The sequence below is a fragment of the Cryptococcus neoformans genome (assembly GCF_000091045.1).
Source record: "Cryptococcus neoformans var. neoformans JEC21 chromosome 12 sequence".
NCBI classification, from domain to species: Eukaryota; Fungi; Basidiomycota; class Tremellomycetes; order Tremellales; family Cryptococcaceae; genus Cryptococcus; species Cryptococcus deneoformans.
Genome location: NC_006681.1, coordinates 602,096 through 627,531, shown reverse-complemented (window position 1 = coordinate 627,531; position 25,436 = coordinate 602,096). Strand labels below are relative to the sequence as shown.

General features: G+C 49.2%; 12 protein-coding genes across 12 annotated transcripts; 4 read left to right on the top strand and 8 right to left on the bottom strand.

The window, feature by feature from the left end:
* Positions 1-287: 287 nt before the first annotated feature.
* Positions 288-2,461, top strand: CNL05850 (hypothetical protein). Its single transcript, XM_568118.1, has 2 exons — positions 288-766; positions 830-2,461. The coding sequence occupies exons 1-2, from the start codon at positions 583-585 to the stop codon at positions 2,089-2,091; spliced, it is 1,446 nt and encodes a 481-aa protein (XP_568118.1). The 5' UTR covers positions 288-582; the 3' UTR covers positions 2,092-2,461.
* Positions 2,462-3,557, bottom strand: CNL05845 (hypothetical protein). The gene is made up of 5 exons (XM_024658842.1): positions 3,352-3,557; positions 3,208-3,265; positions 3,095-3,128; positions 2,940-3,015; positions 2,462-2,882 (listed from the first exon to the last, which is right to left on the bottom strand). The coding sequence occupies exons 1-5, from the start codon at positions 3,463-3,465 to the stop codon at positions 2,808-2,810; spliced, it is 357 nt and encodes a 118-aa protein (XP_024514672.1). The 5' UTR covers positions 3,466-3,557; the 3' UTR covers positions 2,462-2,807.
* A 124-nt stretch (positions 3,558-3,681) lies between these two features.
* On the bottom strand, positions 3,682-5,470 carry CNL05840 (hypothetical protein). Its single transcript, XM_568117.2, has 2 exons — positions 5,242-5,470; positions 3,682-5,184 (listed from the first exon to the last, which is right to left on the bottom strand). Exons 1-2 carry the CDS (start codon positions 5,346-5,348, stop codon positions 3,843-3,845), a joined length of 1,449 nt encoding a protein of 482 aa, XP_568117.1. The 5' UTR covers positions 5,349-5,470; the 3' UTR covers positions 3,682-3,842.
* Positions 5,471-5,769: 299 nt separating this feature from the next.
* CNL05830 (conserved hypothetical protein) lies at positions 5,770-9,561 on the bottom strand. Its single transcript, XM_024658206.1, has 15 exons — positions 9,338-9,561; positions 9,184-9,270; positions 9,007-9,127; positions 8,641-8,948; positions 8,181-8,588; positions 7,856-8,116; positions 7,466-7,788; positions 7,241-7,410; positions 7,058-7,179; positions 6,715-6,996; positions 6,525-6,654; positions 6,454-6,473; positions 6,305-6,395; positions 6,178-6,241; positions 5,770-6,123 (listed from the first exon to the last, which is right to left on the bottom strand). Exons 1-15 carry the CDS (start codon positions 9,437-9,439, stop codon positions 5,847-5,849), a joined length of 2,766 nt encoding a protein of 921 aa, XP_024513875.1. The 5' UTR covers positions 9,440-9,561; the 3' UTR covers positions 5,770-5,846.
* Positions 9,562-9,809: 248 nt separating this feature from the next.
* Positions 9,810-11,685, top strand: CNL05820 (NADPH-adrenodoxin reductase, putative). Its single transcript, XM_568115.2, has 3 exons — positions 9,810-10,134; positions 10,196-11,209; positions 11,312-11,685. Exons 1-3 carry the CDS (start codon positions 9,865-9,867, stop codon positions 11,645-11,647), a joined length of 1,620 nt encoding a protein of 539 aa, XP_568115.1. The 5' UTR covers positions 9,810-9,864; the 3' UTR covers positions 11,648-11,685.
* Positions 11,686-11,692: 7 nt separating this feature from the next.
* On the bottom strand, positions 11,693-13,679 carry CNL05810 (expressed protein). The gene is made up of 9 exons (XM_568114.2): positions 13,536-13,679; positions 13,286-13,400; positions 13,155-13,219; positions 13,021-13,091; positions 12,870-12,954; positions 12,694-12,798; positions 12,550-12,636; positions 12,385-12,494; positions 11,693-12,320 (listed from the first exon to the last, which is right to left on the bottom strand). Exons 1-9 carry the CDS (start codon positions 13,616-13,618, stop codon positions 11,947-11,949), a joined length of 1,095 nt encoding a protein of 364 aa, XP_568114.1. The 5' UTR covers positions 13,619-13,679; the 3' UTR covers positions 11,693-11,946.
* A 184-nt stretch (positions 13,680-13,863) lies between these two features.
* Positions 13,864-15,227, bottom strand: CNL05800 (hypothetical protein; the record flags this gene model as incomplete). The annotated part of the gene is made up of 3 exons (XM_024658205.1): positions 14,498-15,227; positions 14,239-14,415; positions 13,864-14,128 (listed from the first exon to the last, which is right to left on the bottom strand). Exons 1-3 carry the CDS (start codon positions 14,989-14,991, stop codon positions 13,864-13,866), a joined length of 936 nt encoding a protein of 311 aa, XP_024513874.1. The 5' UTR covers positions 14,992-15,227.
* Positions 15,228-15,359: 132 nt separating this feature from the next.
* On the bottom strand, positions 15,360-16,372 carry CNL05790 (hypothetical protein). Its single transcript, XM_568112.2, has 2 exons — positions 15,923-16,372; positions 15,360-15,840 (listed from the first exon to the last, which is right to left on the bottom strand). The coding sequence occupies exons 1-2, from the start codon at positions 16,354-16,356 to the stop codon at positions 15,702-15,704; spliced, it is 573 nt and encodes a 190-aa protein (XP_568112.1). The 5' UTR covers positions 16,357-16,372; the 3' UTR covers positions 15,360-15,701.
* Positions 16,373-16,716: 344 nt separating this feature from the next.
* On the top strand, positions 16,717-18,967 carry CNL05780 (hypothetical protein). Its single transcript, XM_568111.2, has 3 exons — positions 16,717-17,901; positions 17,954-18,159; positions 18,215-18,967. Exons 1-3 carry the CDS (start codon positions 16,743-16,745, stop codon positions 18,821-18,823), a joined length of 1,974 nt encoding a protein of 657 aa, XP_568111.1. The 5' UTR covers positions 16,717-16,742; the 3' UTR covers positions 18,824-18,967.
* On the bottom strand, positions 18,348-21,344 carry CNL05770 (conserved hypothetical protein). The gene is made up of 5 exons (XM_024658204.1): positions 20,914-21,344; positions 20,767-20,859; positions 20,636-20,707; positions 20,461-20,579; positions 18,348-20,405 (listed from the first exon to the last, which is right to left on the bottom strand). Exons 1-5 carry the CDS (start codon positions 21,323-21,325, stop codon positions 20,394-20,396), a joined length of 708 nt encoding a protein of 235 aa, XP_024513873.1. The 5' UTR covers positions 21,326-21,344; the 3' UTR covers positions 18,348-20,393.
* A 98-nt stretch (positions 21,345-21,442) lies between these two features.
* On the bottom strand, positions 21,443-24,247 carry CNL05760 (carnitine acetyltransferase, putative). The gene is made up of 7 exons (XM_024658203.1): positions 23,921-24,247; positions 23,704-23,809; positions 23,188-23,647; positions 22,846-23,131; positions 22,252-22,783; positions 21,743-22,198; positions 21,443-21,691 (listed from the first exon to the last, which is right to left on the bottom strand). Exons 1-7 carry the CDS (start codon positions 24,194-24,196, stop codon positions 21,528-21,530), a joined length of 2,280 nt encoding a protein of 759 aa, XP_024513872.1. The 5' UTR covers positions 24,197-24,247; the 3' UTR covers positions 21,443-21,527.
* A 205-nt stretch (positions 24,248-24,452) lies between these two features.
* On the top strand, positions 24,453-25,169 carry CNL05755 (hypothetical protein). The gene is made up of 2 exons (XM_024658841.1): positions 24,453-24,630; positions 24,695-25,169. The coding sequence occupies exons 1-2, from the start codon at positions 24,613-24,615 to the stop codon at positions 25,037-25,039; spliced, it is 363 nt and encodes a 120-aa protein (XP_024514671.1). The 5' UTR covers positions 24,453-24,612; the 3' UTR covers positions 25,040-25,169.
* Positions 25,170-25,436: the final 267 nt, after the last annotated feature.

The window sequence follows — 25,436 nt, the reverse complement described above, 5'->3', positions numbered from 1 at the left end:
GCGGCGGCCACTTTTTTCTACCAATCAGCGTAAGTATTTAATTGCCACATCTTGTTAGATAAATTGCCCGCTTTTTTAGGTGCGGAGATGGTGAGCCTTTCAGTCAGTCACCCAAAGCCTTTTAATTTCAGGCTCGCTGGTTGGACTTTCGGGTTCCTCTGAGTCTTGGTGACTAACCTCGGTGATCGGCAACATGTTGCTGTGTGTTGCTGCGCGCGCAGACGCGTAATTTCTCCACTTCTCACACTCATTTCCTCTGCTTCCGTCATTCAATTCATGCGCAAAATGAGCCGCTCGCAGTCGATCTGGATATGAAGAACAGAAAAAGAGACATAAGGGACGGCGAGCGGCAGGAAGGGCCTGAGTGATGACCCAGGCTGCTACGGAAGTGGGTGGCAAAAGTTACTCCGGTTCCTTTGCATTGCAGACATGTGCAATCTCTTCGACTGCGGGACTTAAGCTTCTTGTTCGAGCAAAAGGTTTATAAACTGTCCATTTCTGGATCAATTCCCATTCACAAAGTCAATTCTGACATCCCTTCTATCATTCGCTATTCACTATCCCTCAATAACCAGAACTACAATGCAGCTCCCCGCCACCAACAATAACACCAATGAGAAGATTACGTCTGATGACATCGACGGCTTCGAAATCGTCACTCAGATGGTCACTGAGAAATCTGCTACTCCTACTCCCGTTACCGAGACTGAGACCTTGGTTTCCGAGGCCAGGAGGTCAAACAAAGATGATACTCCCGACACCATCAGTACGTTTCCTTTTTTCCTTGCCATCTACTTTGAAATCATCACTAACTTTTTGCCACTCATAGTTGAAGGTGCTATGAATCTCCGAATTGGCTCTCCTGAGCTCGATAACAATGACGACCAGGCCCGTCCTCGCCACCGTGGCTTCGATCACCACCATGGGCACTTCTACCGCCCTCGTGACTTCATGGGTCCTTCTCCTGGCTTTATGCCCTTCCATTTTGACGGGTCTATGCCTCCTCATCCCGCCATATTCCATCGCGGTCCTCCCGGCTTGACTTTTGACGGGCCTTTCCCTCCTGAGTTTGCCTTTGGTTGCGGCTTTGGCAAGCACCATAAGCATGGCAAGCATGGTGGTAAGTTTGCCAAGCGTATTAATGGCACTGGTCACAAGCATCGACACCATCGTGCTTACTCCCCTCCTTCTTTTGAGGAGGTTAAAGCCGAGTCCGGTCTCGATAGCCACAAAAAGTACATGAAGGATTTTTTCGGTCCACGTGGCCGCCATGATCGCCGACACCACAAATATGCCTTTGACGACGAGGTTGCTGCTCAGAAGCCTGCCGAGAAGCAGGCCACCACTTCCGAGTCCGATTCCGCTTCCCCCTCTGTCTCCGACTCTGAGACTTACTCTGCTGCCACCATCTCCGAAGGTGAAAAGAAGTACGCTGAGTATTACGCCGGTATGCGCGGCGGCCTTGCGTTTGGTGGTCGAGGCCGCGGTAAGGCCCAACACAGGGGTATGAAGGGTATGGGCCACGGCAAGGGCCGTTATATGGGTCCCATGGGTATGGATATGCGAGCTATTCCTGGTATGGGCTTTGACGGCGAGCACCCTCCTCCCCCTCCTCCTTTTGTTCCGGAGTTCGAAATGGGCATGGGCAAGGGCATGGGCAAGGGCATGGGCAAGGGCAAGGGCAAGGGCAAGGGCATGGGCAAGGGCATGGGCATGGGCATGGACATGGGCGGTCGTCATTGTCCTCGAGGCTTTCGTGGTAAGGGCGGTCTACGCGGCATGCACGGCTGCTCTTTCGGTCCTATGAGCGGCATGGGCCCCGATGCTTTTTTCGGTCGAGGTGAAGGCGGACCCAAGCACATGCCCATGCACGGTCGACATCACTGCGGTCCCCCTCCCCCTCCCGAGTTTATGTCCAATGAGCAAGGTCCACGCGCTCCTTTCCTTCCCCACCCTAACCACTTTGGTCGACACCATGACCATCACGGCCGACGAGGATTTGGTGGTCGTTTCGCCCAGTTTGATTATGAGATGAGGGGTACTTCTCCTTCCTCTGCTACTTCCCCAGCTCCTGCGGCCGCTGCTGCGTAATTGAAAATGGCCCTTCAGTTTGTTTTTCGTTCAACTGTTAACGCAAGTCTTCGTCATGGCCAGCAGCGTCACCGACCTTCATTATATGAGCCTTTTTGCGCTCAAGGGGCGATCTCCGATAGCCCGAGAAAGGAGGGTTGACCGTAGCGGTCTATTGTGATTCCTCTTCGCATACCTTTTCGTAATTTTTGCGAGAGGCGAGGGGGTTGGAAATGATTTATTTTTGCGCTTTTAACTTTTACCGCGATGTCTTTCTTTCTAATTTGGAAACTGAGTTGTGAGATTTAGTGGTAGTATAGCACTTTAGCCGTGATCCTTCTTTTCGCTATCTATTTTATATAAAACATGTAAAACCCAAAATATAAACCTTCATTCAATTGTGCATGATTTGAGGCCCACAATCAAAATCTTAACTACTCACACTATTGACAACAGATGTACGTGGAGTAAAGCGGATATTGACCCGTTGTACTGAGGTCAGTTGGCTCGCTTACCGAATAAATCTACGAGGGGAAATATGCAAAGTGAAAAAGGCAGAGTATCAGGTAAATGCTATCCGGAGATTGTGATAGTGAGTAGTGAGATGACGACGATAATGATGTTCCATATTGAGTGGCCCTGGTGTGGTGATGAAGCGTTTTGTCCGTTAGTAGCTTAAGGACATACATATTTTGACCTGCTTTCACTTGTACCCCGGCAGGTGCTTCATCTAAGCTTTATACCCCCAAGAACTCCTCAAACTTGCTTGAGTTAAGAATCTCCATCTTGGTAGCCCTTCCCGTCTCTTTACCCTAATTACACGATTATTAACTTCGTATTTATTGACCTATGGCGCAAGGATAACCCACGTTCTCGAGCTTGATGATGGTCGGAACACTCTTTACACCATATGCTGATCGAGCGGGATGTGATGGTGTTTTCCATCTATTTCGGAATCAACCATAAGGGAGGTCAGTATGCCGACGACCTGTTCGCACGACTACGACCTTGATAATTTGCGTACTGAGTGTAGTTTCCGATGTATGTTATGATTCCTCCTACGTGATCGACACACAGTCAGCAAAATAACGAAGCACTTGAAGTTCGCAGGCATATCACTCCTGAAAAACTACGAACGAGGTTTTGATCCACCTTGAAAGGCTGATTTGACGACCCCTTCCACATCTCTACAGTGCTATAATATAGAAACACAGGAGTAAGATTTCCAAGCCGATTGCCTGTGCATATATAGTAGCACAAGGATGGTAGCGTCGTACGTACAGAACACCACATACGCCCATCTTGAGCATCAGAATAGAAAATAAGGAATGTCGGAGAGCCAGAGGAATCGATGGTGGATGGGGAAGGAGGGTAGGTGGTTTCTGTAATTGGCATGATCTTCCTATACCGAACTGTTCAGGTGCTTTTAAGAGATAAGAAAGTGGTCGATGGAGTATGAGTGAAATACAAGAAAGAAACTCTTGAACGATGAATCATCACTACGGTCTAGTTTTCAGATTCCCTCGGTGATATGCGATATGATATGGGTTATCCATAATAACGCCATCATCACCAATCGCCAATCAAAACAATAATCCAGGCATATATAGCAAAGTGCACGAACTCGCATTCATCAAGATCACTGCAAGCTATGATTAAATGCCTATGTACAGCTAAAATATAGCAATAAATATGAATACGCTTGTAATGAACAAAACACTGTTCCTTCATAGTTCCCCCAGCTCTTCCCACGAAAACTTGCTATGACGAAATCACAGTCTCTCAGCCCCCTTCAGCTTTTTCACCGTCCTAGTTCCTCCCGGGGACGATGGTCTATCCCGCTTCATCCCTGTACCTCCAAACAATAATCCTCTCCGCACAGGCAATTCTTCCTGCTCCTCTTCAGGCTCAAAATCAGACTCTCCCTCCGCATCCTGATGATTCAAGTCATTCTCATCGTCCGTAAATGCGCCCTGCCCTACACCTAGAGGATTGGGGCTATCTGTTGAAAGAGAAGTACCACCAAAGCGACGAAGAATGGTAGGTGTTGCGACGGGTGATGACTCCGGCGAAAGACCAGCAATGCGAGAGGGCGAGGGAGTGCTGGATCGGGTCACCTTTTCGAGATTAATTCTTTTGGAGGGAGATGGACCTTCTGGCCAGAGGAGCTTTGGTTTGGGCAGAGGATGAGGCTCGAAATCATCGTCCTCAGGAGGTAACTCCGCTCTTGGGAAAGGCATCTTTGAATTCCAGAGTGGGTTGGCAAACACGCGTTTAGCACCTCTGAAGAGGTACGTCACGGTGGGCTGGTCTTCATCGACGATAGGTCCCGCACGACGGGTTGACGGTTCACCTGGTTTAATGAGGAAGGGGTTGTGCTCGACATCAAGCATTTGGCGACGTTCTTCCGCTTTGCGACGGGAGGCTATTTTGGCGGCATGCTCTGCACGGGTGAGAACAGTTTTAGAGTTGGGATCTGCTATACGAGGTGCGGGTTTGGTAGGTGGTGGAGAAAGGAGACCGCTGGCAGGATAAACAGGAGAGGGTTGGATAGATGATGAAGGTTGGGTGCGAGCGGGAGATTGTTTTAAGAGGGTAAAGGAGCAAAGGGGTTCGGCATCATCTTCGGTATCCGAACTCAGGTCTCCTGGTCGATGGGTCGTTATGGCACCGGGAGAAGCCAATCCAACTGGTACATCCATTGTTTGTTCATCCGCCTTTGACACGAGAAACGGGTTGTCCTCATGGCTGGTCGCCTGGACCAAGTCCACCTTTTGTTGCCCTATCGTATGTCCGCCCATACCTACACCTACACCTCTCGAGATGCTTGATGAAATCAGGCCCATTTGTTGAGCGAACATCAACCCTGGCCGACGACGTGAGATTTCCGCGCGAGATGTTGGGTGATTGGCGGCGAGGTAAAATGTTGTTTGACCCGATGGTGAAGCGGGAAATGCATCACCGCTTTTTGGTGACGCATGTCGGCGGTGACGCTGAGTCTGGGGCGTGGGTAGTTGAGACGACAGGGTTGGCTCATCTTGAGAAACTTCTGACTTTGACGGCCGGCGCACAGTCTCGGGAGTAGGAAGTTGATGAGAGCGCGGTGTTGGCATGCTTACATCCCATATCAGCATTCAACCGTGCATCCAGTTACAGCGATAAGATACTCACGTCCCAATAACATCTACATTCCTTCCTCGCCTTCTCTTAATGGCCCTGGTCTCGTCGAAGCTGGTGATGATACCGGGCCTGCCGGTGCCCTTCAAGGGAGATTGCATGATGATTCGAAGTGGCGAAAAATTGGGAGAAGAAAAACTCTCTCTTGGGTGTCCTTCTAGAATCCAAGAGAGACAGTGTGGACGCAGGAAAAAGGGGTTCGAGAGATGGATGAAAGTTGAGAGGTGCTCTGGTGTATCCTGGGAATCGACCTGGCGTAAACTAACAGACAACCACATTCCTGCGGGATCAAAACAGGCGCGCCAAGAAACAAACATTTAAAGGCTGATTTTATCAGGCTTGACTTTTTCCTCCTGGCGCGCCTAACGTGCCTTTCAATATTATGAATGGAGACACTGCATGCACTTGCAACTTTCTCCATTATTATCATTAGAGCTGAGTACTTTCTAAGCACGGCCACTAGATGACGCATGTGTAAATAAGACTCTTTCCATTTCCATAAACTGATTCATGATAGTGTACCAGAAAACAAATGTTACATGAGCATACAGAGATACAAACAACGTTACATATTGAAAAGCCGAAGATTCTATACAATATTAAACATCTTTCTTCGACTTCTTTTTGCTACCACCAATCATCTTGTTCCATATCACAGAAGAGGACTTCTTCTTTTCCTCCTTCGGGGACTTAATCCTAGCCTCCTCTTCGGCCTTTGGAACAGGCTGCACTTTCCCCTCCAATTCATCCAGCAGTCGTAAGACTTCCTTTGCGGCAGCCTCGAATGATCGATTGGAAAGCGCAGAGGCCGCGGACGTATGAGCTCCACCCCAATAGTCGGCTTCCACTTCTTTACTATCGTCCATTTCTCTCCACCTGTGATACGCGATATAAGCATTATGTTATATGTCTCACTAAACATGGACGTACTTTTCGATCTGCTGGCGAATAGCCTTGGCTTTGAGCCGGAAATGGGTCTTGATCTCGTTCTCAACTATAGTGTCATCCTGCTTTAGCCATTTCATCCATCACCTTTGACAGCGATTATGCGGCTTACATGGGTGCGGGGGGCTCTTGATGTTGTTGGCCATAGCGTCAGCGAGTACCATCCTTCGGATATTGGCATTATACGCTTTGCTTTGTGCAGACTGCATTTTTCGTCAGCTCTTCGTATTCAGGCGTCCTATCTGTAACATAGATGCATACCCCAGACATATTTGCCCATCCTAAGCAATCATCAGGGAATGTAATGAGCGAACAAGAAATCAAGAACTCACCTGGCTCGTTCAAATAAGGTTCCTCGCAGAGAATAAGACTCTGGATCGAGATCAACACTTGCAACAAGGTCGACTGGCCCGCAATCCACCCTGGCCCTTGCCACGTCCCCAACAGACTCAAGCATACTTTCTAATCATTCTTGCATCAGCTTCTATCACTCAAACCTTAGTGATTAGAGGTTTGACTCACTCCGTCGGCGTAGAGATTGGGGTTGTACCTCCACTTCCCACCATTAGTCGTCATATACTTAACGAGCGGACAACGTTGATTGTACTCCAATGGTAAGAAGATGTCGAAAAGCAAACAACCGTTCTCGTATGGTGTCCCTTCTGGGCCTATGATCATAGCTTTGAGGACATCTACACGGGCTTCGTCTACCCGCAGAAAGACGGACGAGTGCCACGCTACAGGAAGACTGGTAGTAAGTATTGCCAACTCTTTAGCAATTGCGAGTGATCGTTTTGGGGCGTTCTATTTTTGCGGTGACCAAGGTTAGAGATATACAGAATGGCGAAAACATGCTGAGACGTACATTGAGCTCGATACCAGCGATAAGAGTACTATACGCATGCTTGTAGCTCGGCGCACCCGTAATATCGCTTCCCGCCCGAAGATCAACGTATTGGAACCTAGCCCTGGTAGCCCATTCCTCATCTATTAGCTGTTAGCGCTTCTCATCGCCGTATGAATTGTGAATGCAGAGGAGAGGGCGTACAAATCTTAATGATTTCTTCGTCGGTCCCATTTTCCACAGGGTTCTCCTCAATTTGAACTCCACTTTCGTCTATTCGCGGCAGTTGCTCTTTCATCCTCTGCACAAACGCTTTACCCTTCGTCTCAACCAGTCGCTTGTCGATAATTTCTGCACTCTTGATGATCCTCAAACTGCTTTGTTCAGTAAGGCTGGCATGGCAGCATCTACAAATACACAGAGACTCACCAGAACGCCTTCAATACGCTATTTTCGTCTAGCGACTCTTTTTCAATCCTTTCAGCCTCCTTCTTCTCCATTTCCTTTATATTTGTTCTTAGTTCCTCTTCGGTCAACGCTATTCCTTCAATTTGCGCTGGTTGAATACCTTCAAGGCCCTTTAAAGCGGCTTTGGCTTGGAGGACGATATTCTCGAGAAGTTCACGTGGGGAGGGAGCGCCTTCGTAGGTAACGATGAGGGAGTTGGAGACGGTAGGTGAAGGGACAGATTTGGCGGGACGCATTTGCGGCATGCCAAGCATTGAAGCGAGGGATTCATTGTTTGAAACAATCTATTTTAGTCAGGACCGTTTCCCTTTTCCCAGTACCAATACATTCATGTCATGAGATGAGACTCACCTCGAGCCAATCGAACAACGCCCGATAAATATCTCCCCGTTGGCTCATATCGAACAAACTATCATTTCTCAGCAAATCATTCATAAATGTACTCCGTCTTCTCAAATGCGCTAAGGCAGTAGGGTGGACAAGATAGTCGGATGTTGCTGGCCCACCAGCGCGATGAGGGTTGGGAAGGAAATGCTGGACTTGTTGAAGAATGGTGGCGACTTTTTGGTCCGCCTTTTTCTGGGCTTTTTCAGCTGCAACCTGGCCCGTCCTCTGCAATTACAATAAGCAACCATCGAAACGAAGAGATCTTGAAACGAAGGGATCTTTCGCTTACATCTTCTTGTACATTTCCTGCATAGCCAGTCCCTTTTACAGCTCCTTTTCCCTTCAAGAAAGGTGGGTTATCATCAGTCTTTCTCTTCTTTGAGGGCGGTGTCCTTCCGCTCTTCTCTGCGCATGAATTATGATCTCTTCCCTGAGAAAATGTCTTTTCAATCATGTGCAGACCCACACCAAGGATGACACCTTGAAGATTTGGACAGTGTAAGAGTGCTTCCTGGGTTGTTTCGGAAGGAATGCTAGGAGCCGAAGTCATTGGGGCTTTATCCTTGGAATGTTGGCTGTGTAAAGCGGAAGGACGGTCGACTCGCTCACCACATGCGAGACAAGTGATTTGGTGACATTGGGGGCAATTAGGGCGGATGATGCTGTTGAGGTATGTGGTGTATTGCGGGAATTTCGGCTATGTCGATCATCAGCTTGAGCGGATTTAAAGAAATATGATTGAAATTTACGAAGAGACAGAAAAAGTCTTGTTTCTTGCGGGTAAATGAATGTCCACATCCAGCCGAGCAAGGCATTCCGCCTTCTTCCAATGTATTATAGAGCTGGAAAAGGAAGCTCTGTTCACCTCCTTCAGGACATCCGCTCATCCATTCTCCTCTACCTAAGATCTTCACCTCGACCGTGCTTCCTCCTGGTATTGATATGGTCATGGTTTCTTCTGTCTCAATCGGTTCAATGATCTCCTCGACGCGGTTCTTTGAGAAGAATATTCCTGCGTAAGGATCTGACGCCATTTGTTCGCCATCAGACATATCCTCTAAGTATTGATTTGTCAGATGAAGCTTGTGAGGAGCCCTTTGTTATCAATTACTAACCATCATAGTCAAAATTACCATCGTTCATATCGTCATAATCATCTTCCTCGTCCTCATGTCCCATCTCGTCCTCGTCCATGGCATCGTCTTCATTGTTATCGATCACCACGGGATCCGCCTTCTACAATTAAGGCAGTAAGCTTCAGCTATTGGCGCTTATATGAGATAGATACGGACAACTTGGACGGAGCTGCTTCCTTCCGTTCCATCTTCCCCTTCATCATCCGATGGTATGTCATCAAATTCTCCAGCAAATACTCGTTCCTACAAGATGAATTTCAGAATGTTCTAAAAGTACGGAATTGACATGTGAATGACCACCGTGACTTACAGCAGCAGACATGGCGTCACCCTTAGACCTCTTCAGAGCAGCTCTTGCTCTTCCGACCGGAATGCCCATATCGATCAGCTGTGATAACGCCGGATCTCCCATTGTGTTGCGTATCTCTGCAAGCCGCTGCCAAACAATGGACTTTATTGACAAACCTCCCTGAACGGGCGAGGGTACGGGAAAGGAAGGTAAAGTAGTATGAAGAAAGCCTAGGCGGGATAGATGAGTGTCTGAAGGAGAACACTCACACCTCTGTTCGTCTCTTGATTAACGCGTGAAAGTAGGTGTAATGTGAGGCACGCGGAGAGTGGAGGTGGAGGTTCAGACGTTAGGCATGACTCACATCGAGAATAGGGTCCTGCCGTCTAAATACGTAATCAGTATTATGCTCATTGAATGGTCGGTGGAGGTGGAGGCGGACGAGTCGAGATGGAGATGTTCTTCGTTCTTGGTGTCGACGTTCGCTACAAATCTCCACTTTTTGACAACTGTTGCATCGGCAATACATATCTATTCCCAATTTTAACATGATTCCTCGGTCAGCGCGTCTAAGGCTTCCATCGTCTTCCCTCTCCGCCCATGCCAGACGGCGGCTCTACACCCCCGTCCGTCCCCCTCTCAAACTCGCAATTATTGGCGCTGGCCCCTCAGGTTTCTATACCGCCTCTCGTATCCTCTCTTTGATTCCCCCTACATCCCCAGAAGGTCAAAAACTTGAGGTTCATATGTATGAAAGGCTTCCGACGCCTTATGGGCTGGTAAGATATGGTGTCGCTCCAGACCATCCAGAGGTCAAGGTATGTCTCTTCAGGCTTTGAACGAAATCGAAGTGAAGTGTCGTACTAATGAAAGAGATAGAATTGCCAACACAAATTCGATGAGCTGGCCCATGATTCTAGATTCAAATATTTTGGAAACACCCTCTTTACATCTCATCCTTCTTCGACTTTTTCACCTTCGCCAACCGAAAAAGCACCATCATACACTTACCCTCATGCCCTCCGCTTGTCATTTAGCGACATCATGCCGTATTATTCTACCCTCATTCTGACCTACGGTGCCTCACTTTCAAATCCTCTCAATGCTGTCCCGGGGAGTAGCTCCAACAGCGACCCATTGACAGGTGTTTACCCAGCCTTGGCCCTCGTAAGCTGGTACAACTCCCATCCAGCTTACGCTGACTTACCGGTCAACTTGGAAAAAGTCAAGCAAGTCAGTGTTGTCGGGCAGGGGAACGTTGCATTGGACGTAGCGAGAATGTTGCTCAAGCCTGTATCTTCTTTGGCAGAGACTGATTTGTCTGAAGAGGTACTCGACGTTCTTTCGGAATCTAGTGTCGAGAAAGTGCGGGTGGTGGGGAGGCGAGGTCCAGGCCAAGTAGCTTTCACAACGAAAGAGTTTAGGGAAATGCTCTCTATCCCCGATGTTGGGTACGCAGGTATCGACCCTGCTTTAATGGAATACGCAAAGGAGAATATTGAAAAGGGTAACGGAGAGAGAATGAAGAAGAGGTTATTACAGTTGATGGACAAGACGAAGCAACAAGATGGTAGAAAGATATTTGAGCTCGATTTCCTCAAGGGTCCTAAATCTTTCCTCCCCTCTACAGAGAACGCAAGTCAAGTAGGCGAGGTGGAATGGAATCTTAACCAATTAGAAACGAGACCCGCAACCGAGTCCCAGCCAGCGAGTATAGTCGCAAAATCAACAGGCGAGACTATCAGGACCCCAGCAGACATGGTGGTCGAGTCTGTAGGGTACAGATCCGAGCCTCTTACTGGACCTGGACATGAGTGGGATCTACCGTTTGACATTGCTCGGGGTAGAGTGAGCAATCTTAATGGGCGTGTGATCGCAGAAGAAGGTGGTTTCGTAAGCCTCATTTCTCGCCTTCCCCGAACCCCTACTACCGAAAAAAAAAAAGAAAAAAAAAAAAAGAGAGACTGGATGCTGATGAGAACGACCGAAATCTAGGTACCTGGAGTATACGCTGCTGGCTGGGCCGCCCGCGGTCCTGTCGGTGTCATCGCCACCACTATGAACGATGCCTACGCTCTCGCTTCCACTATCCTTGACGATATATACGCACCCACCACATCTTCCCCCGCTGCTTGCATGCTCAACTCTCGGCCTTATGCTGGTATCCCCGAAAAAGTCCAGAACGCGGCCATGGAAGGAAAGATTGTGGTTGATTTGGAAGGATGGGCGAAGATTGATAAGGCTGAGGTTGAGAGGGCCAAGCGGATGGGGAGTGGGAAGGAAAGAGAAAAGTTTAGGAGGGTTGAAGATATGTTGGCGGTTTTGCAGTAGATTTGCCTAAATTGAGCATAATAGATGCAACAAACTCATCATTCAAATATGTCAAGTGTTCATGCTCATGTACTCATAATCGTGGGGATAACAACACGTCTGGAAAAATGTTTAAAAAATTGACTGTGAAAGCGGTAAAATGGAAAGTTTCCCATTTACGGAAAAAGGTATTGAATACTTTGAAAATGTCCATTACTTTGCGGTTTCCTGGAAAAAGGAATACGCGCAATCGTCATATGCTCGTCAAAGAAAGAAGGGAAAGAAAAAGCAAAGCGTCCTCAAAGCTTCCCGCAACATTTTTAGCGATACTTTGACACTTCAGGCGCATCCGCATACCTCCCATTCTGCATCAAGAAAACCTCACTGTCGTGACCCACCCGATCTGAATCATGGCTCCACCCCGATGTGCTATCACGTCGAAGGTTTGGAGGAAGAGGGACAGATTGATAGTCGGTGCCCGACGTCCAGGCAGTATCACCGTAGAGAGAAGCTCGAGCTGCACCGGCGGTGGTGTTTGGCGGGAGTGAAAGGAGGGATTGTTTGGCGTGGGACATGGACATGATGGATTGTCGATAGGCGATTTGTTCATTGTAGTATTGCTCGAGCATGACCTGCTTTTCGTTTCTCCATCGACGGTGCATAAACCAGAGACCGGTCATAACGGCGACAATCACTAAAAGAAAAGAAAAAAAAAGTTAGTGATAGTTCACTTTGACTCAATGGGATTTGGCATTTACAGATGACGATACCCAAACCGACAAGGACGTATTGCCAAGCAGGGGGATGGACGACGTCGTTTGCGGCTTTTCCACACTTTCCATTATCCTCACAGTTATACGACAGGCATCTTTTTCACATTATCAGCGGGGCAGCTCGTGGTGTCAGTAGCAGGGATGACTTACTCCTTGTTACCGCTACAGGTAGCTCCAAAAGCCTTGGATTTGTAGCAGACCAATTCAGTAGCATCACAATAATGTCCATTCGCACAGCTATATGTAATTAGAAGGAGTACGATGTAAAGAGAACAGAAAAACGAATGGACTTACTTGTCTCGAGAAACGATAAAGGCGTAAGCAGAGCCATCGTCTTTGTATGCAGTGTAGACGGTATTGTCGTTGACACAAGTCTGACCGACAGTGACATTGGCGTAGCTTCAAAATGACATTAGCCCTAACACGGGAATCTTGAATGACGGAGCATATAGAAAGAAAAAAAAACATACTAGCAAGTATAATCAAGACAGATGCTGCCGTTACTATTAAGGTAGCCATTGAGCTGTTTCCAGTTGGGAGGCGGTTGACACTCGTCTTACAAAAAGCCAATCAAAATCAGTATTATGGCAACCCACGAATAGCGAATAGTTAAAAACATACTATCTCGGTCCTTTTGACAGCTGCTTCCTACCGGTACTTGGTTCAGACAGTGATCACCTTCATCCGGGCAGCTATTTTCTATATTTAGCAATCCAAGCATTTACCAAAACAAGAGAGTGACCATGACGACCTACAATTCTCCCGTAGGACAAAGTGGTGGCAGTTGATCGAAAGAATAGTCATTGTATCCAAAAGGATACTTTCCATACCCCTCATCAGCTCCTCCCCCATCTCTTGTGAGGGCATACTAGACATGCAAACTTACAGTATCCTTTCTACATCCCTTCCATGCACATGTCCCATTATCCGCGCAATACGTTAATGAGTTGCAGTCCGTCACGAGCTCATAATTGTCCTGGTTCAAATGTGTGTTCGCTTGGCTATGGAAAGCAAAAGATACATTAGTCATTAGTTTGGGGGGGCCTTGTCACGTCACTTGTCACTTGACTTGAGGCGTGAAGAAGAGGAGACACGCGCATGAAAGAGGTGGGAGTAAGGGGGTTAACAAGACTCACGCGCAGGCTTCGCCCCAATTTGATTTTGCCGCATAAGCCGCCGTGGCGAGGAGCGCAGATGCCAGGAGAGCTAGACGGGCCATGTCTGGGCGAGTTGGATGGGGAAGGAAGACGGGGAATAGGAAATGGAGTCGGGATTTGATATTGAAAAGACGTTCTGAGAGACTTGGACGGGTAAAGCACAGCAAGATCAATGCGAGCGGGATCAATTTTCACCGCGCCTTGTTTTTCTTTTCACAAAGCGGATTTGTTAACGATGGAACTTTTTTCCATTTCTCTGTTTTATTTATTCTCGCGATACAGGTGTATGCATCTCCTGGCCTATACTCTACAATATCCATATCGCCCCCATGCCCACCACCCCCAGCACCCCCACCATCCCAACCTCGACTTGTCTTCCGACCGCCGCACTAGTCGTAACCTGCGTACTCTGGCTAACCTCCAAGGAATCCGGAATCTGCTGATCATCCACATCACTCCAATCAATCGAGCTTGTCGAGTTATCCCCTGAAGAAGAAGGGCAGTCGTTTTTCAGGTGGTTGGCGAATGTTTCGGTTAGGGATTGGCCGCGGATGCTGGGGATTGTGTATTGCCTGTGTGATCGGGGGCGCCGGGGGGGTAAGCCAAAGGGTTGGTTGGTGGTTGTTGGCGATCAGGGTCAAAAACCAATTCACATTTGAGCAAGGGAAGCAGCACAACTTACGCAGCTTTAAACATTTCATACATACACCCCGTACATTCCGCCTGGGTGAAAACCGAGTCCTGGTACGTTTCGAGATCACTGCTCGACCCGGCTACGAGGGCGTCGAAAAAGGTGTAAGAGTTGGCGGTGGTGGATGTGTTGAGTGTGCTGGGGAGGCAGAGTTCGGATGTTCCGTTGCTGTTTTTTTATGTTTTTTTTAAGAGAGGATCGTCAGTAGCAGACATAGGGGGTGGGAGAGGAGAGAGAGAGCCTGGCATACTAGTAAACCTGACAAGCCAACGTCCTATAACTCGACGAATAATTATCCAACACGGCATCCAACACGCTCACCAACGTATTGTTCGTATCACAAACCGCTGCCAGCTGACTCTTGCCATCTAGCAAATCACTTTCACTGCATGTTGAGGAACATACTGTCCCTAGGTAAGTGTTGAGCTGGTCGGAGAAACCTTGCCCAGCGGAGGAGACGGAGGAGGAAGAAGGGTTGGAAATGAGGCTAGCGAGAGAGGTGAGGGAGAGGCATGAACCGAGGGAAGAGGTGGTCATGTTGACGAGGGTGATGAGACATGACATGGAAGAGATCTCGGCAGCTTGGAGGGTTTGGAGAAAGGTAACTTCGTCAGATGTCGCCGATGAGGAGGTGGTGGAAGAAGAGGACGAGGCAGAGGTGGTAGAGCTCGAGTCGCTGCCGAATAAACTGCCTAAAGAAGGGACGGCGAATAAGAGCGGTACGAGGGGGTGGTAGATACGCATGGTTGAATAAATAAATAAAAAATATGAATGGATGAACAGGCCGTGACCGCTTCCGGAGCGTTAGCTAGAAACCGAATAAATCGTACCGAGGCAGAAACGTTTAGGGGGGTGTGAATGCAGCGAATGAGGTTTACATCTCATCTTAAACCCCCCCCCCCCTCAACGAGGACAATAAGGTGTGGTGGACAATCGATTGGGAAAAAGGCTGAAAGGATTGTCACACGAGTGACCGAAAGTGTACTCAGGAGGCGAGCTTGACAAAGGATATCGAGCAAATGGGACATCTTGGCAAGGCGAGTTGCAAGGTTGGCATTTCGCATCTTACCCTATCCAATGATCATTTACAAACGTATCAACTAGCCAGTAAACATCCCAGGTACCAGAGACGATGCCATGTCATTCATATCATCGTGACCGAGAAGCGGAGATTTGACAAGACTATTTCGAGTCAATACACTACACTGCAGACTTGGCCGACGTAAAAAGCGTAAAAAAAGGCTGGAAAGAGATCGTAAAAGGAAACAAACATTTGAATGATTTCGTGGCAGAGGTGAACAAAAGAGAGGCTTATGCTACAAATGAACTGGAGTAAGGGAGGCTTATGTTTGCGCATTGGTTATTCGATCAAATCGTCGCCAGGAATCATATCTTTCCTTGCACTGCAAGGTTACCGCGGGGAATCGGACAACAAAAAAAGGGTTGGGGAGCATTTACCGCTGCCCAGTCTGAGCTTGGGCGACGCTTTCCTTGGATCCAACAGACTGGGCACGAGCGATACGCTCTTCAGCTGCTTTGATCTGAGCTTCAAGCTCGGCAAGCTGGGACTCGAGACGAGGGAGTTGTGACCGACTGTTTAAATCTCGTTTCAGCACTTGCATTCTTTTTTTTACAAACTCTCGCTCCAATCTCTAGGAAAAAGAAAGAGGCTTACCGCTTTTCAACTTTTTGTTCAAGATCTTTGACTGCTTCTTCACTCTGCCCATCGCAATTTACTCCACTTGCTTTACTGACCATATCCCAATCGCTCTCGCCGTGCGAGCCACTAGACGCCGAAGTAGATGGTTCCGTTGATCCATGCCCAGCACCGGCATCGGAGCCGGGGCCTTGCCGGTGAGGGTACACAGCGGGAGGGGGACGTGAAACCGAGACGGGCGTTACCTGAGTAGCGAGCTGGGACGCGTAGGCCGTCGGAGGGGTACGGGGCTGGGGTCTGCCGACGACGGCTTCGAGGAGGCTGGAAGAGGAACCGCTGGTTTGCGGCTGGAGGTACGGGAGATTGAGCAGGTTGGGCGAGTGGGTATGAGAATGAGGGTTGGACTGGGGCGTTTGCGGGTAAGAGGAGTATGGCGAGGTCATAGTGGGCATACAACGAAACGTGTAGAGAAAAAGAGGAAAGAGGAATGGGAAAGTCGAGTTGGAGACACCCGACGCGCTGGCTCGTCACTCGTCGGCCAGGAGCACTCGACAGCCCGGCTGCTGCACTTGTATGTACCGAGGATAGACGCGATGCATGCACCAAAGATACGCTCTATGTATGTGGCGATGCATGGCCCGTATGGCATGCATGCATCGCACTCCCATGCACTCGCTCTGCATGCTCGGCTGCCGGTTCGCTGCCGTCGTCAGTGGGAGAGTCGGGGGTGCGATCGGGACACCACATCCGCCAGGCCGAATCTTCGTGCGAGGTGTATCTGTTGTTTACATCGAATTGACATCGAACGCTGACTCGGACAGAAGCTACATGGGCATCCATGACACCAGCCAGTGATCCCGCACAGCCGGACACCCCGCCCGACGGCCGCGTCCCCGCCCGCTCCCCGTCTTCCAGCCCCCGCTCATTCGGTGCACCCGACGGTCATGGACACGGCACTCAGCCATCTCCAAGACAGGTGCCTCTGCCCACGTCCACATCGTCTCCAACTCTTTCGCCCCGGTCAGCACTTTCGTACACGCTATCCTTTCAAAACGCATCGCCTTCATCGCTCCATGCTCTAGAACACGAAAATTTCCCTCCGATACTCGAGGGGAACGCAATCGGTAATGGTATCGACGCAGAGGATGGTGATCTCTCTGCGCCTTTCGAATCAATCCCTCTGTCTTCCACGCCTCCGCGTGAGGTACCCACTGTCCCTCTTCCCTCTTCGCCCCGCGAGATGCTGTCCCCAAAATCAGTGAAGAAGCGGAGATCATGGGGCGGGTTCGGCATGTCAAGCGATGGACACCAAACCGCCCGCGGCGAATTGCCTGAACACCCACCGCCCCATTCTTCACAAAGCGCTGAACCTCTTCCATCCACACATGACGGACATAACGGACAAGGGATCCCCGGGCGAGCGTCGACAGCTACACCTCCGCGACGGGCTGCTCCCCCACCTCATCCATTTCCCTGGCCTATTCCCACCTCTCCACGTCCAAGTTCTTCCAAGCGTCTCTCTACCGTCTCCAACGCCTCCAACGGGACGCACGCGACACAGGCATCCCAGGGATCTACCTCTGCCAACCCTTCACACTCCCCAGGACAAACACATCAGCACACCCCAGCGTTGGGCGCCAAGGGCGTATCGACCTTTGAAAAAGTAATCTCCCACACCCGACCTTCCTGGCTCCCGCCTAAAGACCGCATCGAAGACGTCACCCACCTGCATCAATGGGAAGACATGATGCGCCACGCCAGGGAACACGAAAAAGTCCTCGCGAAGCAAGCAGAAATAAGACGCTTGGAGAAGGAGAAGCGGTTAACGGCCGAAGCCCCAAAGTGGGAGAAATTACTTTCGGATGAAAAGGATTTTTCGGCGAAAAAGGTAAAGGAGAATGAAGAGTTGAGGAAATTGTGGTTTGAAGGCGTGCCGAGCCATTTGAGGGGGAAAGCGTGGAGTATGGCCGTAGGTAATCCGCTGGCTTTATCCAAGGGTACGTCGCCATCCTAGCCTTTTTCTCGTTGCTCACCCCCCCCACCATGTAGATATATACAAAACGTACCTCGCCCGTGCCCGTAAAGGTCTCGCTACCAACCGTTTCCCACCGGATCTGTTGAAAACGATTGAAGGCGATATGGATAACACACTCGTCACGCTCAAAGTCTTTACAAGAGGTTCTCCACTCCGAGACGATCTGAGGGAATTGATCTGTGCATGGCTGGTCTTCAGGTCAGATGAAGGATTGGGATATGCAAGTTATTTTCTTTTCAAAAAATAAAAAAAAAGAAATCTGACGGTCCGAATAGGCACCCTACATAAACCTCCTCTGCGCCATGCTCCTCCTCGCTTCCCCACCCCCTACCGCCTTCCTCACCCTCCTCAACATCCTCTCCCGCCCCCTCCTCCGCGCATTCTTCACCCCGCTCTCCCCCGAAATCTCCGCCTACTACCGTATCCTCGAAAACCTCCAGGCGGACCGATACCCCAAAATCTACGCCAACTGTAAAGCCCTCGGCGTCGGCGTCCCCGAAAACTGGTTCCGCAGCCTACTAGTCGAGCAAGTCGGGTTTGAGTCTAGTTGCCGGTTATGGGACCAGATCATGTTGGACGGTGATGGGTTTGTGTTTCGAGCAGCATTGGCAATCTTTGGGTACCTAGAGCCGAGGCTGTACTACCCCGATAAACAAGAAGTGCTCTCCGTGCTGGAGGGACATAATCCGGCGTCGTTGGCGATTCTTCAGAGGGAGAGGGAGCGAGCAAAGTTGAGAGGGGAGACGTTTGTGCAGGAAGGGATTGATGGGACGTTGACTGCGTTTGGGCTGGATGAAGGAAAGTTGTTTGGGATGATTGAAAGTGATGGGTGGAGAGAAAAGGATTTTGAGAGGTTGGTTATGAGAGAGATGCCAGATTATTAGATTCGTAGTTTTGTGAAGAGAAAGGGAAGCCGTCTTGCTTTATATTTTGTTCGTTTGCTTTTTGGGTTGTATAAAAACGTCAATACCTTGCATATCTTGATTATCACCCTAGTGGTCATCTTCATCTATATACCAAATCGTTCATCGATTTTAGAAATGAGATCTTGTTCTCTGGTCGTCCTTTGAGTAACGAGGAGCTTTTGGGGGGTGGTTGTTGTTGCAGACTATTGCTTATTGACGATACTCGACTCATTTGCTGGCCCATCCTTTGAAGTAAGGCTGCCGATATGTAAGAGACAACGCATATTACGTAGGACCGGTCCCTTGTCTCAACACCTCCTTGCACAGTTTTTTGAGAACACGCAGGTCTGACAGTGCGATGAGATGTTCTTGTTAAAAGAGCTCGTAAAACTCATCTTTCCACGTCTCTCAATTCTCTCTTGACTCTGGAACGGAAAACAATCATAGTCAAGAACACAGCCGTTCTGTCATCAACTATTAATCACATAAAGCAAGTTCCCACGTCCTGACGCTGGACCTGAAAAAGAGGTGATAAAAAATGCCGTCCCTCTTTACAGCCCTTTCCCTCACCACCCTCGCCGGCCCACGGATCATCCCTCAAGTACCCACCTTGGCCGAACTCCAAAAACAAGCTGAATCTCTTGGATCGTCTGCATCCGAAAGTCTCCCTTCTTTGCCTGCTTATTCTAGTTTCCATTCCTCGTCATCTTTTCCGTCCCCGTCTCAGTCAGGCGGGGGCGGGGGCGAGGGCGCAAAAGTCACAGGAACAAGCAGCAAGCTTGCGAGGCCGGAAAAGACGGCTGTGTTGGGTAGGGATCCAGCTGGATTACCGCCATGCTTGAACCCCAGCGTTTTCGACGGGGGAAAGAGTTGGTATACTTTTCATTTTTTGAACGCAGGTTCCACCCTTACAGCAAGCGGTCAACACGCCGCTGCTCCACCATCATACACCGAATCAGACCCTCATCCCTGTTCCCATCTCCACCCTAGCCAGTCGGTACCGCCAAACAAGCTGAAAAAGCAGTTTTCCGGATGGTTGAGGCTCCAGCAAAGTATTCCAGACGAAAAAGACGCGAAACCGCGGATGGTCGGGAGCAAAGTATACGCGGACAGTGTGCATAGTGGGTATTTTGAAAAAGCAATGTATACCCGCCAAAGGATTAGCTCATATATCGCTAGGTGGTCAGTCAAGCATGCATGAAATGCACAGAGAAGACACGAAACCTGGTTTTTGGGAGTGGTCAGTAAAAGGAATTCCTCCCATTCGCGTTTGACGCGATTGGTCGATAGGGTCGAGCTGATTCGCCCAATAGGATGACGTGCCGATCGTGTACGTGATAAATATTTGACGCCGGAACTTGTTGTTACCTTTCACCTTTTGCCGTGTTCCGTCTTCACCGCATGCGCCTAGAAATCACACCGCGTTGCGAGCACGACAATTGTAGAGCGTAATTGTGATACATTTTATATCCATGGTATTGCGCATGTACATCCCACTCCCACATGCTGTCCTCCAAACCCTAAATGATATGCAATGTGTATTATTAATCTAGCGGTAGTACTGCGGCAAACTGTCAGTCTAGGTTCAGAGCAGTGATGAGAAAAGTGAAACATACGTGCTCAGACTGGAGGTTGGCAGCAATCTCCGCTTCCGCCCTGTCACCATTCAACAAAAGCTTCTCCTTGTTGTACAACAACTCTTCTCGAGTTTCGGTAGAGAATTCCTGGTTTTGTGCTGTTTTTTCATCTGTCAGCGTAGAATCTCCTGATTTACTTTGTCAATTAACATACTCTCGACAATGGCGTCAACGGGGCACGCTTCTTGGCAGAAACCACAATAGATGCACTTTGTCATATCAATATCTATTCTCAGAATTAGCACCCGACTTGCGCAGTGAAAAGCAACAAAAAAGGCGACATACCATATCGGGTAGTCCTCCTAGATCCATCTTCACGAGCCTCAGATTCAATGGTGATGGCCTGCGCCGGGCAGATAGCTTCACATAACTTGCACGCTGCCTCTTCGTCAGTCCTTGTACTATCGACATGGAACTTTTAAACCAGCTTACCAATACACCTTTCCTCGCCATTGGGGTACCGTCTCAAAGCGTGTTCTCCTCTAAACCTCGCTGAAAGAGGTCCCTTCTCAAAGGGATACATGATAGTATACGGTGGTCTGAAGAATTGCTCAAGCACAACCCACATACCCCTCACAATCTCGGTCAAGAACAAGATCTGAGAGGCCTTGTCAATGGCAGAAGGGCCAGTAGAGTAGTCTGGGTATTTTTGGGCGCTAATGGCGCTCTGGGTAGCTGTATCAAGAGGGTTGGGAGATTTGGGCGGGCCGGGGGTGACATGTTGAGGGCCGGTATCGTTTGAGGGAGTGGCGAGGAGGCGGGGAGGGGTTGTGATTAAAGTGCGGGCGAAGGTGCGGGGCACGATGGGCTGGAGAGCGGGGCGGATGAGCGTGAGATGGCGCATTGTAATGTGGTGGAGAAAGATGGAAAGAACAAGGATGAAATAGGGAGACGTGTTAAGAGATGGCGGCGACGAACCACAATGCAGCTGGAGTGTCAGCAGAACCGGCGTTTCCGACTGTGGCACTTTCCGCGTCGTCCAATCACATTCACTCCATAACCCATACCCAATACATCTTGCTGTATATACTGCTACTCTGCTGCTGCTACAACTTGGCCCGCGATGCATCCACTCCGCCCACCGCCTCGCACACAGCACGCATATCCCGCAATACTTGCGCAATATTATGCTTGAACCGCTGCGTAGACGTCTTCTCGCACGAGAATTTACTCTCAATCCCAAACTTGATCAAATGCGGGCCTGCCATGTCTGATCACATTGTCAACTCACAGCCCTTCATTTGATAGCCACAGCGCTCACAATTGATCCCATATCCATCGGGCCAAGCAGCCCCAAATCCAGTCGCCGTGAATTTCCCACCAGCGCTCAACCCGCTTGTGGACAATTTCCACTCCTGGCTCTTTGCATACACCTCATCCTCAAACAAGGGGTGCGTCTCGCCCGCTCGCAACTGGACCTTAAGACCCATCAAATGACGATCGTACCCATGCCCACTGGAGGACCTCTTAGTAAGCGCATTGTGCGCCTGGCAAGCGCTGCTCAGAAGCCTGTATCTCTCATCGGCGGTGCTTTCGGGGTTGGTCATGGCCTTGACGAATGCACGAGATTCGGATGTGAGCGAGCGGATGACGTCCGTACGACCGTGCAGCATGGTACGAGTAGAGGCGGTTTCATAAGTGGCCGTAGGATAACCTTGGTCAAGGAACCACGCAAGCTGGAGAGCTTGCTGGATATATGCGTCGGGTGCTTGTTTGGCTAACAGACTATTTCAGCTTTGAAATATTAGATGGCAAGATGATACTACTAACCAGTTTTCTTAATCCATTCTGAAGCGTATTCGCCCCACCACAACTGACTTGCATCAGAGTCATCAATCAACTTTTGATTCTTCTGCTTGACTTGCTCAATCTCCTGTAAGATAGTCTCATCCACAGCCCAATCCAGCTTCTCCCACCCTTCACCACCCTTTCCCGTGGCTACCACTACCGGCGTAGAAGTCTTGAATTGGGACTCATCGACAGGCTTATCCAGCACATACTCGACCACGATACTAGGAATCAATGCGTCCACCGGGGAATGCTCGCCCATAATCCCCGCCCGGCCGCTTGTCTCTACCAACACACTAACAGCTTTATCGAACCACCTGTTTCTACCGCCGTCTATGCCTGTGGCGCAGTTTCTCACTTGAGCGTCAACAGCCGGAAGCCGGAGAGGGTCGCCAGAGGGAGGAGGCACAGATGGGAGTGTGTAAGGGTCGAGTGAAAGGGCGAGAAGAGACGTTGAGAGAGAAGTCAGGGTAGAGCGGTTCGAGGGTGAGAGAAGTAAGAGGCGCTCTCGGTTCTGCGATTGTATACCATATCAGCTCGATCATTCCTTACGGGGTTTGGTATGGCTCAGCCGACCTTGGTCCAGTTATCTCTATCATCAGCACCCAATACACCAACCTCCACAGCCCTTTCCCCACGTTGTTTCCTTCGCTTAGCATCGTCCACTGCCGCTTGGAATCTCTTCTCAATTTCCCCAGCAGGGAGTGGTTCTGGCACACCGTCGGCAGAGGAAGAAGGTGGGGAAAAAATGTCGATAGCGTAGTAGTAATCATCCACTAGAAGAGAGAGGTGCGTTGAGAGTGGAGAAGGGTTCGAAAAAGCGTCGCAGTTGGGTAAAGGTATCCTCGAGAGATTGAACATGCTATAGTCCGTGTTAGTCTTTATCATAGACTAACAAGCTAGAAAGAAACGACATACTTGGCATACTGGTTCATACAGAACTTGACTCCCTTGATCTCATCCGGCTTGATCTCTTGTCTCTCCAGTTTCGTCCTAAACTCTGCAAATCGCCTAGCGATCCAAGCCGCACGCCGAATTTGCCAGGGCGTAATCCACTCCTTCTTTACGACCTTTTCGTACTGCACAGGAGGATCGATTGAGCCTGACACGAGCCACTCTTTACCACCACCTTGACCGCCTGCCGGGACGTCCGTGAGAGGGCTAGGGTTGGGAACTTTGATAGTAGCAGTTTGAGCGCCCATGGAATTGGATTCATTCGTAGAAGAAGGTAGAGAAGGCGGAGGAGGGCTAAGCGGATCTTCGGCAAAGCATAGCCACCAATTCGAGTTGACCAGCAGCGGAGCTCTCCAGGTATGGTAAGCGAGCGCAAGCCAGAGTGTATCATTTAGCCAGTTGTTGGGGGATACATGATCAAGGTCTTATCATCTCATTATTCAGCTGAAGGCTTTTAAGTAATGAAGTATTAGTACATACCTTTAAGACGTTCTTGCAAAACTCGCCCCAGTCCTCCGGCTGAAGCAAAGTCTTTAACATACAATCGTCGTTTCTCAACTTCGTTACTCAAACTAGCTTTGTCATACTAAACAAGCTCGTAAGCACACCCATGTTCCACGAAACACACGCGATGACAAGCTTCAGAAACATCACATGACACTTATCACCCCCAAAAAAGAAAGAAACAAGAGCCCACCTTTTCCTCCAGTAACGGTCCCAGGCTCTGAAGGTACCCCTCCAGACTAGCTTCCAAATCTGGCACAGGCAGCCTTGGGAGTTTACTCTGGTTCTCAAAGGTTTTTAACTGATTATCTCTGTAAGTGGAAGCGGCAAACATTCTACGGGATACGTTTCTGGCAGTGATCGAGGCGGGGTGCGCGGGTGCTAATACTGGGAAGAACGAGGTTGTGCGGAGGGTTCTAAGAGGGGTATGTACAGACTGGATGCGGTGTATGGAAGAAGGAATAATCATAGTAGCTGCAGTTAGAAATTAGAAAGGGAAGAGCATCTCTGAATGAAATGGTCACATATAGCATGAATACACACGGTCATTCGCTCTAAACTCTGCTTTTGGAAGGTGAACGGACGGATCGGAAAACTCAATACCCGAAATATAGGCGCGAAGCGTTCTCCTCTGAATCCGACACCGTGCCTAACAACAAACTCTCATGTCTTTGTGTCAATCGAGGATCATTTCTCAAATGTGGACTTGTACGTAGCCCGAATGAGTGTTCAGTTCCTATCGCAGTTTGATACTGACTGCAACAACGGTGATAGGTCTTGCAGGTGTTAAATTTAGGCCCAGCCACGCTGAACAAAAACAGCCGGTATGGAGCACCGACCACCGCTCAGAGGTCAAAAGCGACCGCCTCCTCCGTAGCCACCATCATGTACGTGTCCTCAATCGTAAGTGGGATGTTGAGAATTGCGCCGAGAGACTTACACTGACCGATTTTAACTCATTGACCAGGTGCATTTTCTTCTGTCTGTGGCTCCGAAAATCGACAATGTCGATATATCCGAACATGACTCGGTGTATTATTTTGCGACTTTCTTTTTTCGGAATCTGGAGGATGTCGAACAGCAGGCCATCATAGACTTCTATGATGAGAAGGTCCACAGGATGGCCTCTCTGCCTGCTTGTTTTTCTCTCACTGACATGGATGGATATCGGGCATGCGGCCGACGACCAGAAAGGATCTTTGGGAGAAACAAAACGTCAAGCTCAAAATGTCGACGGCTTTTCATCCCCAAACAGACGATACCTCGGAACGCTCCAACAAGACGGTGGTGCAACCCTTACGCAGTTGAGTGAGGAGGCGAAGATAGGCAGCATGTGGCAAAATCTGTGGAAGTGGAGGTCGCGCCAGGGGAAGGGGGCCAATGGTGGCGAGTAATGTATGTATGAATATAATAAGATGGATATGATGTATGGAAAATGCCAGCTACGTACAAGGATCTTGATATTCGCTATATCTTCTTTATTATCTACAGTATCAAAAGGTACAAATAGCTACCAGTAGGTCTTTATATCCTCCACGATCAAAGTTTCTGTTTTCCAGGACCATATCTCCTCTTTAAATTATCTCAACTGACCATCCAAGGCGGACGATATACCATCAAGGAAGGGAAACAATTATCCGCCAGGACTCTCTTGTTTATCGGTCATCTTTGTATGTTTCAAGCCCGAACAGCCTTCAACCATGGATGAT